Source organism: Pithys albifrons, chromosome 2 (genome assembly GCF_047495875.1).
Source record: "Pithys albifrons albifrons isolate INPA30051 chromosome 2, PitAlb_v1, whole genome shotgun sequence".
Classification (NCBI taxonomy): domain Eukaryota; kingdom Metazoa; phylum Chordata; class Aves; order Passeriformes; family Thamnophilidae; genus Pithys; species Pithys albifrons.
This window is the reverse complement of record NC_092459.1, coordinates 2489868-2509163: the sequence shown is the minus strand read 5'-3', so window position 1 is coordinate 2509163 and position 19296 is coordinate 2489868. Positions and strand designations below refer to the sequence as shown.

At 40.6% G+C, this 19296-nt stretch overlaps 1 protein-coding gene across 3 annotated transcripts in view; it reads left to right on the top strand.

Annotated features, from left to right (window-relative positions):
• The window catches only part of SUPT3H (SPT3 homolog, SAGA and STAGA complex component), a 279283-nt gene that overhangs the window by 212185 nt on the left and 47802 nt on the right, over window positions 1-19296 (top strand). For all 3 annotated transcript variants that reach the window (XM_071548208.1, XM_071548209.1, XM_071548210.1), the window contains 5 exons: window positions 6581-6656; window positions 9773-9885; window positions 10570-10677; window positions 11138-11326; window positions 14140-14250. In XM_071548208.1, coding sequence (XP_071404309.1) covers window positions 6581-6656; window positions 9773-9885; window positions 10570-10677; window positions 11138-11326; window positions 14140-14250 — 597 coding nt within the window. The remainder of the gene's footprint in view (window positions 1-6580; window positions 6657-9772; window positions 9886-10569; window positions 10678-11137; window positions 11327-14139; window positions 14251-19296) is intronic.

Here is a 19296-nt window from a genome sequence, read left to right as displayed (position 1 = left end):
CCAATGGGATGAAGTTCAAGAAGGCCAAGTGCAGGTCCTGCCCTTTGGCCACAACAACCCCCTGCAGCGCTCCAGGCTGGGCACAGAGTGGCTGGAGAGCAGCCAGGCAGAGGGACCTTGGGGTACTAATTGACAGGAAGCTCAACATGAGCCAACAGTGTGCCCAGGTGGCCAAGAAGGCCAATGGGATCCTGTCCTGTATCAAAAATAGCGTGGCCAGCAGGCCCAGGGCAGTGACCCTTCCCCTGGACTCTGCGTTGGTGAGGCCACACCTTGAGTGTTGTGTTCAGTTCTGGGCCCCTCAGTTCAGAAAGGATATTGAGGTGCTGGAGAGAGTCCAGAGAAGAGTAACAAGGCTGGTGAAGGGACTGGAGCACAAGCCCTATGGGGAGAGGCTGAGGGAGCTGGGGGTGTTTAGCCTGGAGAAGAGGAGGCTCAGAGGTGACCTCAGCACTGTCTATAATTACCTGAAGGGAAGTTCTGGCCAGGTGGGGGTTGGTCTCTTCTCCCAGGCACTCAGCAATAGGACAAGGGGGCACGATGGGCTCAAGCTCTGCCAGGGGAAATTGAAGTTGGAGATCAGAAAAAAATTCTTTCCAGAGAGAGTGCTCAGGCATTGGAATGGGCTGCCCAGAGAGGTGGTGGATTCACCATCCCTGGAGATTTTTAAACGCAGATTGGCCGTGGCACTGAGTGCCATGATCTGGTAAAGGGACTGGAGTTGGACCAAGGGTTGGACTCGATGATCTTGGAGGTCTTTTCCAACCCAATCGATTCTATGATTCTATGATTCTGTGGTGATAATCTCAGCTAATGCCAAGGCTAGAAGTGTATTTTCAGCAGATTTTGTAAACATTTCAGTACTGAGCTACCCTGTACTTTATTTCTCAGATGTTATTTTTTTAATCTTGGTAATTTTTCAAACAATCACAGAATGCTTTGAGTTGGAAGGGAACTTGAAGATCTTTGAGTTTCAACTCCCTACCAGGGGCAGGGACACTTTCCAGTATCCCAGGCTGCTCCAAGCCCTGGCCAGCTTGGCCTGGAACTCTTCAAGGGATGGGAAGCCACAGCTTCTCTGACCAGTGTCTCATCACCCTCACAGTCAAGTCCTTCCTTGTATCCCATCTATCCCTGCCCTCTGTCAATGTAAAGCCATTCCCTCTTGTTCTGTTCCTCCAGGCCCTTGTCCCAGGTCCCTCTCCAGCTTTTCTAGAGCCCCTTTAGGCACTGGAAAGGGCTCTCAGGTCTCCCTGGAGCCTTCCCTTCTCCAGGTGAACCCACACCAGCTCTCCCAGCCTGGCTCCAGAGCAGAGGGACTCCAGCCCTGGAGTATCTTCATTGCCCTACAACCACCCTACAGCTCAGGACTTTGTCACCCTACAATTTTTGGCCTCGAACCCCAGAACTGTGAGTGCCCTGTTATTCTCTAGTCTAAATAAAAAGTAAATTCTTTAGTATGTAGTATTTTGGTACCATCAGCCATTGCAGGGCAGCTTTGCTTTTCCCTGGAGCAGCCACCTGGCTGCTTTGAAGCCACCATAGGCACACAATGAGAGGTCTTGAGCGAAGGGAATCAGGAAATCACTCCACAAGATGAATATGTGAGTGGTTTGGGAAGCCAGAGCCTTCATCCTTAACATGTTGCCAAACACAGGGGTGTCCAGCCATGCCTTGAACGTCTCTCAAATGTTCCAGCTTAGCAGCTCCTCGGCACGTTGCCTCCAAACACGGAGGAGTCGGTAAGCAAGTTAATGCTTGGCCTCTTGCCTTCCCCCCACACAAAGAGCTTTGTATGTCAAGTGTGAAAGGTTTAAAATGGAATAAAAAGTAGGATTATTCTTCATCCTGGATGGTAGGTGACAACATGCAACTCTTTACCTTTTCTTTCCTTTCCCTTTTTAGTTTCTTTGTGCTGAAAGAAAGATATAATGCAACACATTTTTGGAAGACTAAGCAGACGTTTACTGTGCCAGGTCCTATCTCCTGCATCCTTCAGCATGTTCCAAGGAAAGCAGGCAAAGTATTTTAACTCTGCTATACACCACATAACTCAGCTTCTTAACTGCTTACAGTGACTAGTACTGTTAGAGAGGGAGTAAAAACTATCTACTTTTATTTCTTTTTATAAACCAGCTGAGCAATGTCATTGCTGCCACTTGCAGGGTCTGCTTTCAAGCTGAGATTGCCTCAAGGTCCTGCATCATTAGGGGTTCCACTGTTTCTACATGCAGGAAAGATTCCTAGCAAAGTGGGTTTTATACTGAGGAAAGAGAACTTCAGTCCTGGTGGGGTGACTTGCTACTTCTTCCAACAACAGAGTTGGGAAAATTTCACTTATTAAAATTGAAGTTGTTTCTTGGTTAGAATGTCCTGTATCATTTCTTGTTTTCAAGAAAAAATAGTTGGGAAAAAAAAACAAACACTTAAGACTGTGGACAAGGAATGAGTGAGTATTCTTTAAAGATAAAGCATTACTTACATATAAAGTTATTTTAGCAAGTTTTCTGTGACTTCCCCAACACTGAATGCCATTTTCTTTTGTTCTGGAGTCATTCTGTGTTCACAGTAATGTGCTCACCCTTTCTTCTTCCTTTTTATCCCATGTTATTGATTTCTTTTGAATGTATAAAACATACCTTAGAAATGCAAAGTTAAGGGAACATTACATTTTTTCAAAGCAGGGATGACATGAGAGATAAAAAAAAATATTGTTTGTGATCTTGAGAAGTGAAGGGAAAAGATGAACTGCTGTTGTCTTCTTCTTCTTCGGTGTTTCCTTAAAGACAGTTGTGCTATTCCTCTGTTCATTTCTCCTGCATTTGCTGGTTATTTATAGACCATCCCAGAACTGGTAGGACTGATGGAATGGCTGTCCTTACACCATGAACTGTGAGGTTCTGTGCCAGGATGTGGTGGTGGTTGTTTCTTGGGTTTGTTGTTTTGTTTTTTTTTCATTAGCATGCATTAAGAAGAAAATATAGCCCAGTTATTTATGGCAAACACCATTTTATTTGGTGGTGGTTTAGAGCATCACACTAGAATGCATCTTTAGGAAAGAATAATTTTAAAGATGGAATTGAAGGAAGAAAACAGTTTGTTTTCACATATATGTTGGGAGCTGGGGGTGTTTAGCCTGGAGAAGAGGAGGCTCAGAGGTGACCTCAGCACTGTCTGGAACTACCTGAAGGGAAGTTCTGGCCAGGTGGGGGTTGGTCTCTTCTCCCAGGCACTCAGCAATAGGACAAGGGGGCACGATGGGCTCAAGCTCTGACAGGGGAAATTGAAGTTGGAGATCAGAAAAAAATTCTTTCCAGAGAGAGTGCTCAGGCATTGGAATGGGCTGCCCAGAGAGGGGGTGGATTCACCATCCCTAGAGATTTTTAAACACAGATTGGCCGTGGCACTGAGTGCCATGATCTGGTAAATGGACTGGAGTTGGACCAAGGGTTGGACTTGATGATCTTGGAGGTCTTTTCCAACCCAATCGATTCTATGATTCTATGATTCTAAATACTAAGTATTTAAGAATAACATTAAGTTCAGTGTTTAGACAACTACTGTAGACAGTTTGTAGAGAGAAATGAAGTCCCTGTTGGAAAAATCCCTCAACAGCACCTTTCTTTTAATAAATCTTTGAGTTTTTCCACTTATAAAGAAACTTGTAATACTTTTAATGAAACCTGTAGCCTTTGACAGTAGGCATCTACAGAGCTCTGGAGTCTGCTGAGTAGTCATTGCTAAGTCATGTAATTTAACATAACTGCTCTTGGGATTAATCTGGATTTGCAGTTCCCATGTTCTGGGATGTCAGTAAAACTTAAAGTATCCTTGTCAAATTTCTACATGGGGTTTTTCTTTGTCTTATCATTTTGTTTTTCCATGCCTTCCTCCTTGTTCCAAGGGGGTTTAAATCCCTGGGACTGCTGGTTTTGAAGGGTAATTAGCCAATGGCTTGACACACAGGAAAAAAAAAGGATATCCCAGTACTGATACTGAGGCCCAGAGAGTTCAATATCTTCAACAGTGTGGACCAAAATGTGGGCATAAAGGCAAAATGCACATCCTGCAGATGTGCTGCTGGCTGTAAATCAAGAGTGGTTGGCACTGGGCTGGGTGGAGTTTGGGCCACACAGGCCTGGAAAACTTTGGGAGCTGAACCAGCAGCACCTCACTGAGTTTCTGCACCTGGGACAGGGTCACCCCATGGTTTAGTACGTGGTGGATTCCATACACTTTCTGCCCTTGGTGGTGTTTGAGACTTGGCTGGAGAAAGTCAAAGCTGAATTCCTCTGGCCTTGGCAAGAGTCCTGGTTTAAGCTGGGAGGTTGGACAAGAGACTTCCAGAGGGAGCGTGGTCACAGAGAAGCTGAGTCTGTTTGATGGGTCACCTCAAGTCAAATTATTTCCTTATTATCTGGTAGCACCCAAATAGTAATTTCTGACTACCAAAGAGACAAATCCTTACAGAATTTAAACCATATTACATAAAAATTAGCTTTTTTAACTATTTGAAGAAATTCTCTCTTAATATGTGAAAAATTAAACCCCGAATGAGATACTCTTTGAAAGCATATAGTAAAATTACACAAGGAATTCTAAGACTGCCATTTCTAGGATGAATTATGTGAGAAGTGTCCTGTGCTATGCAGAAGTTCAGATTAGATGATATCTTGCTGGTGCCTTCTGTTTTCCAGAGTTCGGATGAATTAATTCAGAGGCAAAGCTGAGTTTTTAATGGGTTGAAGTTGCAGCATGGATTGTGAAAATTATTTTAAAAGGACACAAACTCAATCTAGACTTACTTAACATCTTGATGGAATGTATTAACTGCAAATTTTTTAGTAACCTGAAATGGCAGCTGCAGAAAATGTAGCCAAGGTGCCAGAGGCCTGTGTAGGAGAACTGGAAAATGCCCAAGTTCAACAGTTCCTATCATGGTGACTAAGGGTCCAATACAGTGGAAATAGTGGAAATGATTGACTGGATAGAGAAGAAAGAAGTATTATCCAGGTGTGTTCCTGGTCAGTTTGTAGTTCAGTTTGCAGCTAAATTGTAGGTATTGACTGTCAACCAGATCTCATAAGTGATGGATTGGCCTGTCCTATGAGAGTGACTGAGAAGGCAGCAAACAGGAAGAAACTGTGGTTGAAGTACTAATTTTATTTTCTTTTTGAGAATTGCTAAGGCCAAATGCAGCTTATAGAGACAACATGTGTCTCCAAATACACTTCCCAGCAGCCCTTTTGTTTTCCATTGAATCAGATTCAAGAACTCTGTGATTTCGATTTCATCAAACATGAAAATGCTCAGGGAGTCGCAGCAAAATCTGAGCTGTGTGTGCATGTGGATTTTCCCTCTTGTTTTTTGCCCCTGGTGTGAACACACCTGTACTTTACCTGTTTTATGGATGGTTTCTTGAGCTGTGTGGACTCACTGCCAAGGTGCTTCAGTCTCGATGCCATCAGCCACTCCTGATCCCACTTTCTGTCCGTAGTGACAGTTCTGTTCTTACCTGGTGTGATGATTTAGTCACCGAGTTATGGCTTCAAAGGCAGTTACATTCCTCTCCTTGTTGTTTAATACAATCTGCTTGATAGAAAGATTGGAGTCAGTTATCTGCTTCCGACAAGGATAATCATTTCTTTTAATCTGACTGCTGCTTCCTGCCCCTGATAATGGGCAGGATTTCATCTCCTGTGGAGACCAGATCCTTACCTTGTGAAATTCACCCCTGCTCTGTTGATACTTAAACAGAACTCAAACACATGTTCAAACCTGACCACAAACTTCAGTGCTGCTTCACCCAGTATTCAGTTATGGCATCGTGTGTATGTGGAGGGGAGGGTGTGTGTAGTGTTTATGGTTTCATAACTTGTCTCTTCTGAGATACTTTCTTTTGGTTGACCCTGCACTCCATGTGAAATACATTCTTACGTGCAGTAGTCAACATTTTAAGGTTTTTTTCTTGAACAAACTCTCATTCAGTCTGATTTCCTTTCTTTTTCCTGAGGTGTTCAGAACTATAAAAATTCAAGCATAGGCCAACAATGAAAAGAAATTGAAGCAGACACATTTGCCAGTTATTTATCATTGTGTATCGAGAGTGGGAAGGGGCATTGCAGTGCTCCTTTCTACCTGGCACATCCTCAAAGTACAGCAACTTATTCATATCACAATTTCTGCTCAGTGCAGAGCGTGTTGGGCTCAGTCCAGGAGGGTGTTTTAGTTGTCTGGTCACCTGTAAACACATGGGGAGGCTGCTCAAGTGCTTCAGTTTAAAGGTGCCCACCAATCAGGGCAGGGCACTCAGCACCAACCCCTCAGCCCTGGCACGGTGAGAGCTGTGCAGGCAGGTTTGCAAAACAGGAATTGACACTCTCCTCGGGGAAATTCAACTCACAAGACTAATAACCCATCTGTGGTTTATATTTCTGCATCTTGACTTGTTCAATGCATATTTAATTTGGGAGGGTTGCTCCAAGGTTATGGCGAGGGCGCTTTGGCGCTATAATTCCTGGTGTGGAATGCAGTTCTTGTTGGAATAAGGTACATGATGTACTTTTTACTCTTTTGTCAGAGAGCAGAAAGACAAACACGAGCCATGGACTCGGTCCAGTATGCAGAATTCTGTGAGAGTCGGCAACTGAGTTTCTGTAAGTATTATAATGGCTGCACTGTGTGGAGATGTTTGATTATTGTTTCAGTTAATAGGGAGCACACCAGAACCTTGTGTTTTTTGAAAGCACTTTTTTTTTCATCCACAATAATAAAACTTGAAATTCTTTGTCTTCATAACTCCTGGGAACAGTTAATTTCAGGCTGCATCAGGCAGGGTATTTTAGTTGAATATTTACCAAATACTGTGCTGGTGGGGATGATAGAACTGGATTAAAACCAACACTTGCCTGAAGTTGTCATGGTGGTGCCAAAGTTGGCATGTTAGAAAGTTTCATGGTCTCAGGTTTTTCGGAATCTGTCTAAAATTAGAGAAGAGCAGCAAGTTTTGCTTTTATTTCCCGATCCACAGAGACACAAAGAACTTACTAAAGAGAGTTTTCTATTTTAAGCTGTAAGCTCCTGCTGTGGAATTTGTTCAACATTGGCCAAGTTCATCAGGATACGCCATTCCAACACTAATAACATGATGACAGAATTAGGGCTTTTCTAGCACTGAAAACCAACTTACTAGAAGTACTTGTGGGCCATGACTATAATGAGCTGTAAATTAATGGGCTTGATCATGTAGCAAAACATCATTACAGAAGCGGTTAAGTGATGACTAAGGATTTAGGTCAAATGTCAGAGAAAGGGAGGTGAAGGAGCCAGAAAAATCGTTACCAAACAGCACATGATCCTACAACACAGACTTGAACACAATGATGTCTTTAAAGGGGAGACCTTATCTTGTTCTTCCTTTTAAATTCGAAGAAAGGCTGACTCACTTATGGCGAAAAATGACACGTTGGAGATAATTTTTTGTATCAGCAAATGTAGGAAAACATGTTTTGCAAGCATGTTAGTATGTTTTTTATGTTTAGTTGTAATTTGGCATCACACATCTGTGAGCCATTAGATAAATGATACTTCAGATTAGGGTGACTTCAGGAAATGAGAGGTTTGTGATAAAGTCATTTCTAAAACCCAAAAATTGCCATCTGGAGACAGAACAAATAGAAATCTTAAATTTGAGAAATAAAATTGAGTGTTGCTGACCAGGGGATTGTGATCTGTAAAAATATCTCAGTGCTGTTTTCACAGTGTTTTTAAATGACCATGTCTATGAGGTTCTTTTTACTGACATTTAATGTCATTAAAGAATATGGGAATTACAGTGGTTAGAAAATAGCAAGAGAGCTTTGGGCACAAATTTAATTGCATGATATGAGCTCAATTAAATAGAACATCCTAAATGCTGTGCAGAATATTTGTTCAAAACTAACATAAAGGCTATTTTTTAAACTTTTTTCCTTATATTTCAGTAAAAATTGAATGTGTTACTATGTATAAAGAAGAAAACCCTTTTTTCTAAGCTCATAAAAACTACGTCAAAGAGAATAAACCTGGAAGGGACTTCAAGAAACCTGTTCTAAATATATATATATTAGTAATTAAATATTAGAGTTTTTTATTTCTGTACACTTTTAAAATCAGGCAACAGAAAAGCTTCATCAAAGGATCAAGTACTACAGAATTACAAATTTTAATTGTAGAGAATATTTTGTGATTTCTTTCTTTCTTTCTTTCTTTCTTTCTTTCTTTCTTTCTTTCTTTCTTTCTTTCTTTCTTTCTTTCTTTCTCTTTCTCTCTTTTTCTTTCTCTCTTTTTCTTTCTATCTTTTTCTTTCTTTCTTTCTTTCTTTCTTTCTTTCTTTCTTTCTTTCTTTCTTTCTTTCTTTCTTTCTTTCTTTCTTTCTTTCTTTCTTTCTTTCTTTCTTTCTTTCTTCTTTCTTTCTCCTTTCTTTCTCCTTCCTTTCTCCTTCCTTTCTCCTTCCTTCCTTCCTTCCTTCCTTCCTTCCTTCCTTCCTTCCTTCCTTCCTTCCTTCCTTCCTTCCTTCCTTCCTTCCTTCCTTCCTTCCTTCCTTCCTTCCTTCCTTCCTTCCTTCCTTCCTTCCTTCCTTCCTTCCTTCCTTCCTTCCTTCCTTCCTTCCTTCCTTCCTTCCTTCCTTCCTTCCTTCCTTCCTTCCTTCCTTCCTTCCTTCCTTCCTTCCTTCCTTCCTTCCTTCCTTCCTTCCTTCCCTCCTTCCCTCCTTCCCTCCTTCCCTCCTTCCCTCCTTCCCTCCTTCCCTCCTTCCCTCCTTCCCTCCTTCCCTCCTTTTTCTTTCTTTCTTTAGGAACCCAACATAGCCTTCTCATTCCCTCCTACATAGAAATAACCATTACTCACACTTGTTTTCAGACATAACACCTGACATGTCTGTAGCTTTTTAGTCCTGGTTGAAAACTGTCTTTGGCAAACCTGTTTCAGATTATTCTTCTGCTTGTGTTCCCTTCATTTTATTCACTTCTGTCTTAACAGCTGTTTCTGTCCTCAGATTTCTGTGATCCTCTTGTCCACCACTGACCTAAGTAAGGTCATCCCTTTTTCCTCCCTTTACTCTTTAAGCAAATGCCACATTTCTCTATCCCATATTTTTCTCTGCCCTTTCTCCAAAGTGGTCTCATCCATTACCGGTGTGAAGGTCTCGTATGGGTGTGGATCATTTGCAGATCTGCATCCATCCTTATTTCTTTATATCCAAAGCACATTTAAAGAACTCTCATCTACAGATCATTTTGGCCCCCTTGCCAGCACCTAACCCCTGTATGGTAAACACCAGGACATCTGAATTCTTCTGTTCTTCTTCATTTATCTTTGCTATAGTTAATAAAATTTTAAGACTTTTATCTGGACTCATATTTGTATTGATTTCTTCTAGTGCTTTCTCTAATTCATCAAAGATGAGATGCATATTATTCCTTTTACAACAATACATTCCAAATCAGGTTTGTCCTGTCTACACTCCTCTAAGGTTGGCCCTTCATTGTTCTTAAATCTTCTGAGTGATCAATTATTGTGTGTTTTTCTCTTTACGCCATGTGGTCTCCAAAATGTTGTGTATGAAAGAACAGCCTTCCCCATAGGCTCCATTTTGGTAATTCCTTCCTTGGTCAATCAAATCACACTCATACTACTTGTTTCACATTTGCAGTATTTCTGCTACCCCCCAAAAAATTATTTTGCCCTACCTGTTGTTAACTTTCCCTTTTCACCTCATGGCTTTAACTGACAGCAAAGAAAGCATCCAAGTTTCGTGACTGGCTGGACTGTAGCAGCATGGAAATGAAGCCAAATGCAGTTGCAATGGAGATTTTGGCATATTTAGCATATGAGACTGTGGCCCAGGTAAGGGACTGTACTGACTGAACTCTTAAGTGAAATGAAAATTGCTCTTGTGTGTGCTTCAGCCTCAGTGACTGGGTTGTGAGCCCCTTCAGAAGGGCAGTCACTCCTCCAGCAAACCAAGCTAATTGGATTCATGGAATCACAGAATGGTTTGGGTTGGAAGCAACCTTAAAGCTCATCTAGTTCCAAACCCCTGCCACGGGCAGGGACACCTTCCACTAGCCCAGCTCAGAAATCTTGCCTGCCTTTCCATGTCCTGGGTGACAGATCTCATCCCTCTGATACACAAACAGGAATGTTTTATAATGGTTACAGGGGAGAGTGGAGTCCAGCATGGACTTTATTCAAGTCCAGACTGAAACCACACACTTTGCTATGTGACCCTTGGCAGTGTGCTGAGGCTCATTCAACCCCATTGCACAACTGGATTATAAAGAAGGTTTTCCTGGAAAACAAAATGTTACCTCAGTGCCAAGCCGAGCCCTCTTGGGTGGATAGATTGCTCCATATATTTACAGAAGTGGAAAAGAAAGGTTCCTTGGGCTGAAATACCTCTGAATAACTTTGTTTTCAACAGAGAAACACTAAGGACATTCTGCCTTAACCCACAACCCCCCATCTCTCATTTTAACAATGGCATTGGTAATGCCCTGTCAGTAACCACCCCCTGTTTTGCCCCTCCAGCTGGTGGATTTGGCCCTTCTGGTTAAACAGGACATGGCTCCCAAAGCTGGTGACCCATTCAGTCATGCCATATCTGCCACCTTCATACAGTACCACAACTCTGCTGAGGTAAAACTTGCTTCTTTACTTACTAATGCATTTTATGTTTTACTTTCACGTGTATTTTCTTCCAAAGTAGCTATTATTGAAGCTGATATGGATACAGACTTCTGCTTAGGAACTTTGAGGTTATGGATTTACATGGGAGGACACTAAATTGTAGTCCTGAATGTTAAATTCTTAGCAGCATCTTTATAATTCAATGCAAATTCTCTTTTCTTGGGTAGAAATTCCTTCTCCCAGTATTTAAGGCTCTATTGTAGATTTGGAGATTGAAGTTTTCAGAATTGGCAAGTGCCCCAAGTGTTGTATTACATTGCTATAATACAGATATAACAGTGAATTCTGGAATGAGCAAACCAAATTTGGTGTTACATCTCTTCTGCCAGGAAATCTAGACAGGCAATAATTGTTGAGGGTTTTTTCTGATTTGATTAAATAATGCCTGTTTGGCATCTTGCTTTTATAGCCACATCTCTTAGGGCAATCTACAAGTGTGAAGACCAGTCTTGACTCTCCTGAAAACACACCACCTCCTACACCTACCCCACCAGCATCAGCAGCACAGCAACACCTTGGGAAAACCCCATCAGGAGCCTTGGGCAATGGAGGAATTGGACAGGACTCTACCAAATCCAAACAAAGGAAAAGGAAAAAGGTATTTGGTGCATAAACCTGAGATAAAAAAATAAAAAGAAGTCAAAACCTCTTCAGGAAATCAGCACAGGATCACAGAATGGTTTGGGTTGGAAGGGACCATAAAGCTCATCTCATTCCAGCCCTTGCTGTGGGCAGGGGCACCTTCCACTAGACCAGGTTGCTCCAAGCCCCATCCCATCTGGACCTGAACATTTCCAGGGATAGGTCATCCAAAACATTTCTCTACAACCTGTGCCAGGGCCTCACAACCCTCACAGTAAATAATGTGTCTCATTTTAAATATTAATTTTATCCTGTATCACATATTAATGGCCATTGTTATCATAAGGCCAAAGGTGTGGTTTGGTGCTTTTCCTTTCAGAACTAGGCTAAAGTTTCCCAGAAATGCCTGCAGACTGGGTTTTGTGAAGGTAACAACTGCTGCTGCCAAGATAACCTGCTCCTCTGCAGCCCCAGCAGCAGCCACTACCCCAAAGCACCATCCCCTTCCCTCACAGTGGCAGCAGTGTGGGGTTTATGGGTCAAAACATAAGCAAAGTAGGCAGAGAGGGGCTTGTGATTTCCCTGCTCCCAGCAGCCTCTACCAGCTCTGCCTGACTTGCTTTATTTTCATGCCAGTTGGTTGCATTCAAGCTAAATATTTGTTTACTTTGCATAAAATACAGATGTCTCCTACTCAGAGTGTGAAATGTAAATGCTGCAATTCTTGTCTGCTGTTGTAGAGTCTTGGTGTTCTGTCTGAGAGAGATATATATACCTTAAAACCACAAGGGAAATAGATTTGATTAAATAAACTGGATAGGAAGCCCTGACTTAGTCACTTGGGGCTGTTTTGGAAAAATGTGATGGCAGTGCTCATTTTGCTGCAAAGCAATGGAGTGACTTTGGATTCTGTCGTGTTTTAGTAGCAAAAAAACCTCATTTTTCAGAGTAAACCCAGTGATTTTTACAGTGATAGGTAGAAAAATATGTATTTCTCCTTCTCTCTCCTAATATGTTCAAATTTATGTCTGTTCTTATTATACTCCAGTTAGAAATCTATTAAAATGCTAAAAACCTTTCACAAAACTCTTCCTTTTCCTTTTTTGTATTACATTTGATTGTTTTGTTTCTGTGGCTGATTTCCATTATAATTCCTAGGAACAAGAATTTAGCTGGCAATGGAGTTTTTGATACATTATATTTTGCTGCTGTTATGAGTTTATTTTAAATTCTCACTGTTTTGCTTAATGTCTTTTAAAATAATTGTATTCCAAAAAGTGCACACTTTTAATGAAATGTTCTTGTGACTTCTCCAGTTTAGTCAGGTATCTCCTGGATATAACTGAGGCATTGAGACAAACAAGTTAACTTGCTGAAGAATGTTATTTTTAGGCCTTGAAGGCCCAGTCCAGCAAAACATATTTGAGTTTCATATTCCCTTTATGAATGTCAATCAGCAAGGGAAGACTCTGCCATCGTATTATGAATAATTCTGCGTGTGCACACAGGCTCCAGTGGACTCAGCACTCTTGAAAATAAAACATTGCATAAAAAATATCCCAAATTTGAGAGCACTGGGGTATAATGTGCTAGTATGATGGGACTGTGTATGGGTGTTCATTAAACTTCTGTGAATAATTTAAGTTTTTGTCATTGTCAGTGCATTCACTAACATAATTTCCATGAGTTTCCTGCCAAGCAGGCATTATTTGATAAATCACCTGAATTCTGACAATTTAAGTGGAGCCTAAGCCAACATTTCAGGTTGACTAACAAGGAGAGTAACTATTTCTTTTGAAATCCTGGGGCAATTATAGAATCATAGAATCATAGAATCGATTGGGTTGGAAAAGACCTCCAAGATCATCGAGTCCAACCCTTGGTCCAACTCCAGTCCATTTACCAGATCATGGCACTCAGTGCCACGGCCAATCTGTGTTTAAAAATCTCTAGGGATGGTGAATCCACCCCCTCTCTGGGCAGCCCATTCCAATGCCTGATTACTCTCTCTGGAAAGAATTTTTTTCTGATCTCCAACTTCAATTTCCCCTGGCAGAGCTTGAGCCCATCGTGCCCCCTTGTCCTATTGCTGAGTGCCTGGGAGAAGAGACCAACCCCCACCTGGCCAGAACTTCCCTTCAGGTAGTTCTAGACAGTGCTGAGGTCACCTCTGAGCCTCCTCTTCTCCAGGCTGAACACCCCCAATTGTTGTACAATCAGTGCCCCAGCAGCAGTGAATTCTCTTTTTTACCTATTTAGGGTCCATAATCCAAAAAGTCATTTGAAATTTGAAAACATTTCGATTCGAGGTAATTCTTTTTCTTTTTTGCATCCTTCTAACACCACTAAGTCACATGTTTCAGCATCAAATTTCAGCCTGATCTTGCTCGATGGTGATTTTGGTGTCAAATTGCTTTCCTCTTAGGGTGCTTGTTCAATATTTTCCCCACCCCTTGACATCATAATAAGAGCCTGAAAAGCTTTAAAAATAGTTTCTGTGGTTATTGCAGTGTGACTTATATGACCCTTTCATTTCAGTTTGAGCCTTTTCTGCTCTCTTCAATTGCAACACGCAGCAGCAGTAGGTGAAAGATTTGAGAGGACAAACATGGTGTTCTTTGGGTCTCTTAAGCAAAGTTCATGTAAAAGTCCTCTTTAATTTGTTAATAGCTTCTTTTCCCTAATGCAGTGTGTGGCAGCAACGATGTGTATCCTCAGGAAAAAAAAAAAAGATTGGTCCCTTTTCTAAAGGTTTATTTTCATGCTTTATGCACTGTAGGGCTGTTGTGTTTTTGATTTAGCAACAATTTCTGTGTTTTTCTGTTGCAGAGCACTGCAGCCTGTGGTGTAGAGGCTCAAAGTGATGCCATCCAGCCCAGCCACATCAGAGAGGCCATTCGACGCTACGGCCACAAGATTGGCCCCCTGTCCCCATTCACAGTACGTAATAACAGAGTTATAAAAAGTTATATTTATAATCTTAAAGAACTTTGATTTTCAAGTGGTCGAATGAAGAAGCTTTGGAATTGTTGGGAGCAATTTGTGGTGACTGTAATTTTCTTTATAAAAGTGGCACAATTCTCTTGGGGAATAAAACTTAGTAATTTCTGTCTCTTTTTGGAAGGACAAAAAAGTTTTTGTTTTTTTTTTTTTCCTTTTAAATATTATTTTCTTTCAATTACAAATTATGCTTTTTTGTTAGTGCTTGAATTTTCTGTTTTTCCAAAGTTTAGGTTTACAGTTATTTTAAATTATATGTGTTCTAATATGGTGAGGAGCACTTTATATTCTAAAATTAGTTGTGTGTCAGATACTGCTTCTATTGGAAGTTGAACTCTCAAGTGTCACATTTACAGCTGGAGAAAGAAGCGAATGGTTTCTTTGGGCAACTTTGAAGCTGCACTGAAATGTAATAGAACTGAGCTTGTGGTAAAACACTGATGGGTTCTGAGGTTTTGCCATCATTTTTTCTATGCAAATTGCAAATCCATTGTTCAGAGCAGCCAAAGGAATTCTTTATTTAATTTTCTCAGCTGATGAAAATGTGAAAGCAGTCGGTCTCCAGTGTCATAAATTGGGGTCATTTTCTTCTCATCTGCTGTTCTATGTGGTATAAATCCTGCTTACCTCAGAATAGCTGCATTTAGGAAGGGATAAATGTCAAAGAAATCATTATAGGAAAAGCAAACAAAAAACCCACCAAACTAGGTTTGAGCTCCTAAAGCCCAGTAAGGAATTGTCCAAGTTTTGAGAGATTTTAGGACAGGAAAATGATTCTGAATTTGAAGGAAATTCACCTACATAAAAATGATACATAAGTATATCAAGACCATAAATATGAAGGAAATAGTGGGACTTGACCTCAGAAGTGAGGAACAAAAGAAAATAAACGAGTATGTGAAGCTATAATTTTCCTAATGTCAAAACTGATCAATGCTTTTATAAATGGTAGAAAATATTTGCTTTATTAATGATAGTCAATACACATTTGCAATGAATTATCTTTACATAATTTTGCCTCTTTTGCCACTCACAAATGACAGATTAATATCATGTAAAGCATATAGAATTTCTAGACCAAAATAGAAAAATGTCTCTGGCAGAAGTTTTGTTAAGAGACGTTGCTAAGAACGTGGCAATAACTTCTGAAAGCAGAGAATGTATTTATTATAAAGACCTGACATAAACAGTTGCAGAAAGGTGAGTCTTCCACATAAACAGTTGCAGAAAGGTGAGTCTTCCACTCCTGACCCTCACTAAAAAGGGTTTGGTCAATTATTAACCAAAGTTCAATTTTTTTCTGCGACCACAAGTTCTTATAAAATACTCTGGTTTGGGTTGGGGTTTTTTTATGTCCTCCAATTTTATGACCTTCCCAAACAGAACAACCGAATGATTTAATTTGTTAACATTACCTACTGTCAGCGTGGGTGATGAGATGAGCAGATCTTGCTCCCTCTAAACAAGCCAAGAATGAAAGGGAATCTTGGGTCAGCTCCTGGATGCATTTGGATGTTGGAGGACTGGAATATGATTCCACTTTTAATGAGAAAGCTCATGGAAAGCACTTGGAGAGCTATTACAGAGTGTGGATTTAGGTCTGTCCATCTGCCCCTCTGTTCTCAGTGTCCTCACTGGCAATTCTGGGGATGCCCTTTGCTGTCCCTGAGGTAACCACGACTGCTCTGTCTGAATCTGGCAGAGGTGCAGGTGGAGCACTGAGCAGCCTCTGCAATCTACGTTGCAAAAGAGCTCCACAACAGGTACCCTTCAGTGTTGAAGTGGTCTGATGGCATGTGTCTAACCAAGCATCAGGAGACAGATGGACAGCCCCACCTCAGATTTTTGTACCATCAGGCAAGACCATTTCCTCAGATCTCAGTAACTATATGGCACAGTCCAGGCAGGTAGGGAAAAACCTTGATAAAATGTTAGAAGTCTGATTTATTCTCCATGGTGTATGAAGGAAAAACCTGTATCAGACAGACCTAAACCCTTCCCTGATCTTTTTGATCATCCCCTACAATGGATATTTTTATGGATCAATGTAATAACCAACAGGCAGTTGGATCTGCTGCATTCAGAAAGTTTGTAGCTGAACCCAGAGCAGTAGGGGATGAGTTTTCTGAATAGAAGAGAGAAATTTAAAAGTGAGATGTTATCCTACAGAAAGATGGGTGATGTGGAAAGGCAACCTCCAACTACATCCCAACAGTACTTAGGGAAAGGGAAAGCCACTTCTTTGAAAGAACAGACTTGAGGAATGAAAAAGGGTCATGTGCTTGTGTGTCTGCATAGAGAATTGTGTCAGTGGAGTCGTGCAATGTGTGGATACACATGGAAGTAAGTCCTTGGAGAAGGAGAGGTTATATTTCTGTAATAGATCTGCATATATGATTTGCTCTCATTATGTGATATTTTGCTTGTGTATTTTCCATTTTGCTCATCTTTTCTCAGACTCTCAAGGGGGAGAGAAATAAAAGGGCTTTTGTGGCAGCTTGACCAGTGCAAATTAGTAAGCAATTTATGGCTAAAATCCACTTGACTGGGAATCATAATAGTTTTTCAGTACTTCAGAAAGGTGTTACTCCTGAATACACCAAGAGTCATTTGTACTCAGTACCCAGTGTTTAACTGGGTCTGTGTCTAAGTTCACACTCACTGGGTTGGTGTCCTGGTGTGCTTTGCTTCCATGTGTGAAGAGGTTTCTCAGAAGAATCAAAGTGTGTTTCCTTAATTCATGGTGAGCTGGTGGCTCTTTAGCCCAAAACCACTTATGTCACTATCTGAGAATGAATATAAGTGCTGTAAATGAATTAATAAATATTTCAATACTTTTGGGTAACTATTAGTTTTGTTAGAGGGATTTTTTTATAGAAATAGAGATGCTGAGTATTTTCAGGCATTAAACCACATTACAGATGTGAACAGCACTAATAGTGATAATATTTGGCATAATACATGGATTTTTACAACACCTTTCTATGGGCATCTCAAACTGCAAACTTTTTTGCTGGTACTGTTCATTGAAATGTCCTCTTGATACTCATGGGGTAAGAGGGGATGTGCTCAGAAAGCCCCTGAGCCACATGTTCCATAAGGAATTCAATATGGCAAGGGCCAAGCATCCTGGGGAAATTTTGTTTCTTCCCTTTCCCTTGTCCCTTACACTGGTGTCACAGGCCTAAGATACAACACATTTTTTCACATATTTCCCTGTTCTGCTGTTCAGCCATGGCTGTCCCTCTGGTTTGGTGATCAGTGTTCCTAATGAGGCAGTTTGTGAAGCAGAGTTGAGCTGCGTAATTTATTCTTTAGCAGCATTTGATGGATGTTGGTTTGGACCAAAAGAGCACTTTGGATGTTTTGTAATCACATGGTAAATGAGAACTAGCATTAAACTAGTGAAAATGATCCACTTGCATTTATTTTGACCTTAATAGCTATGTCAAAATGACTAACATAATTAGAGCATTTAGGTTTTGTCTCCAAGTGCAAGCCACAAAGGAGAGCAGCGAGTGTACTCTGAATTCCTCTGCATTGTATCATGACCAAGGTAGTTCACACATATATTTTATTAATATATTTTCTATTAACAGCATTGGGTGGTGCTTGGTGTTTCCAGAACTTCAAGAAACAGAGAAATATTAAAAAATAGCATTACATAATTTTGCAAGACATGAATGGGCAGTATGGAACTCTCCATCATGTGGGATAATGAAATACCTGTGTCTACCTCTCTGTGCATTTAAGTTAAGGAAGTGGATAGGGAAAATTATATGCATTCTTGAGTGGGCCTGTAGGATTAATCCTAATGTTCATCCAAATAATATTCAAAATGACAGTATTTATTATGCCAAGGTGTTAACAAAAATATTAGATGAGTGTTTCTTCCCAGGAATACAAGCATAATGTCTCTAGAGAAGTTAAGTTATTTGAATTGATTGTATTTCAAACAGTTGGAGCAGCAAGCAAATAATTCTTTAGGAGTATTTATTCTGTGAGGAATACACAGTGCTTACCTGGAATCTTGGTGGGAGTGGTAAGTGGTACATGAACAGTTTGGAAGCACAGGAACAGCTCTAGTAAAAAGGATCCTCTTCTCTTAAATTAAAGCAAAGTGGTTGCTACAACAGGGGGATAACCAGAGGCAAAAGAAAATGTTTCCAGAGGAGATTCTTTGTCTTTGGTTTGTGCCAGTAGTGAAATGAAATGCTTTAGATGTTTAGTTAAGAGAAGCTGAGCTCACCAGTGTTGGCTGTAACTGTGCACAGGCTCTCTGCAGACAGTGGCCATTATTCAGCAGCCTGTGCCTGTGTTAGTGGAGGGGAGTGAATGAACAGAGGTATAACCAGCATTTCTTTGGATATTTTTATTTTGAAGGGAATGGTCCTCCAGTCTCCAAGGCATTTCAGTATGAAAGGGCTTGCTAGTCTAAACCTTCTCTTGTTAAATATTTCTGTCTCATAAAATTGCCTTTGCAGCACAAAACAATGAATATTTACAAACCCCTGTTTATGATTCTGTTGTGACATTCCCTGCATGAAGAACATGTAGTACCAGAGAACATGACTTGGCAAACACTTTATTTATTTGGGTTCAACTCTATTTATACTCCTAGAGGTTCTTGAATAATGAATGCAATATCCCATGTGGACTTCAGTAAGTTACATGTACATGCAAGTCATAGTTTCACAATCAAATTATTAACCAGGACTTTTCACTTCTGATGTTTTTAAAGTGCTCACTATTGATCCTTGTTGATCTCAGCTTTTATGTAAATGCTTAAATTAATTTCTGTGGCAAAAAATACTGAAGCTCATCACAGAGCATTAGTAACTTCAATATGATTATAATGACAACTGATTTCCCTTTGGTTTATCTCTCTACTGATTTACTGATTAGAAAACAAAATCTGTGGAATAGTACCTGAAGACCTGGGAAAGCTGAGCCTGTGGGAGACTGAACCAGCAGATTCAGGAAAAG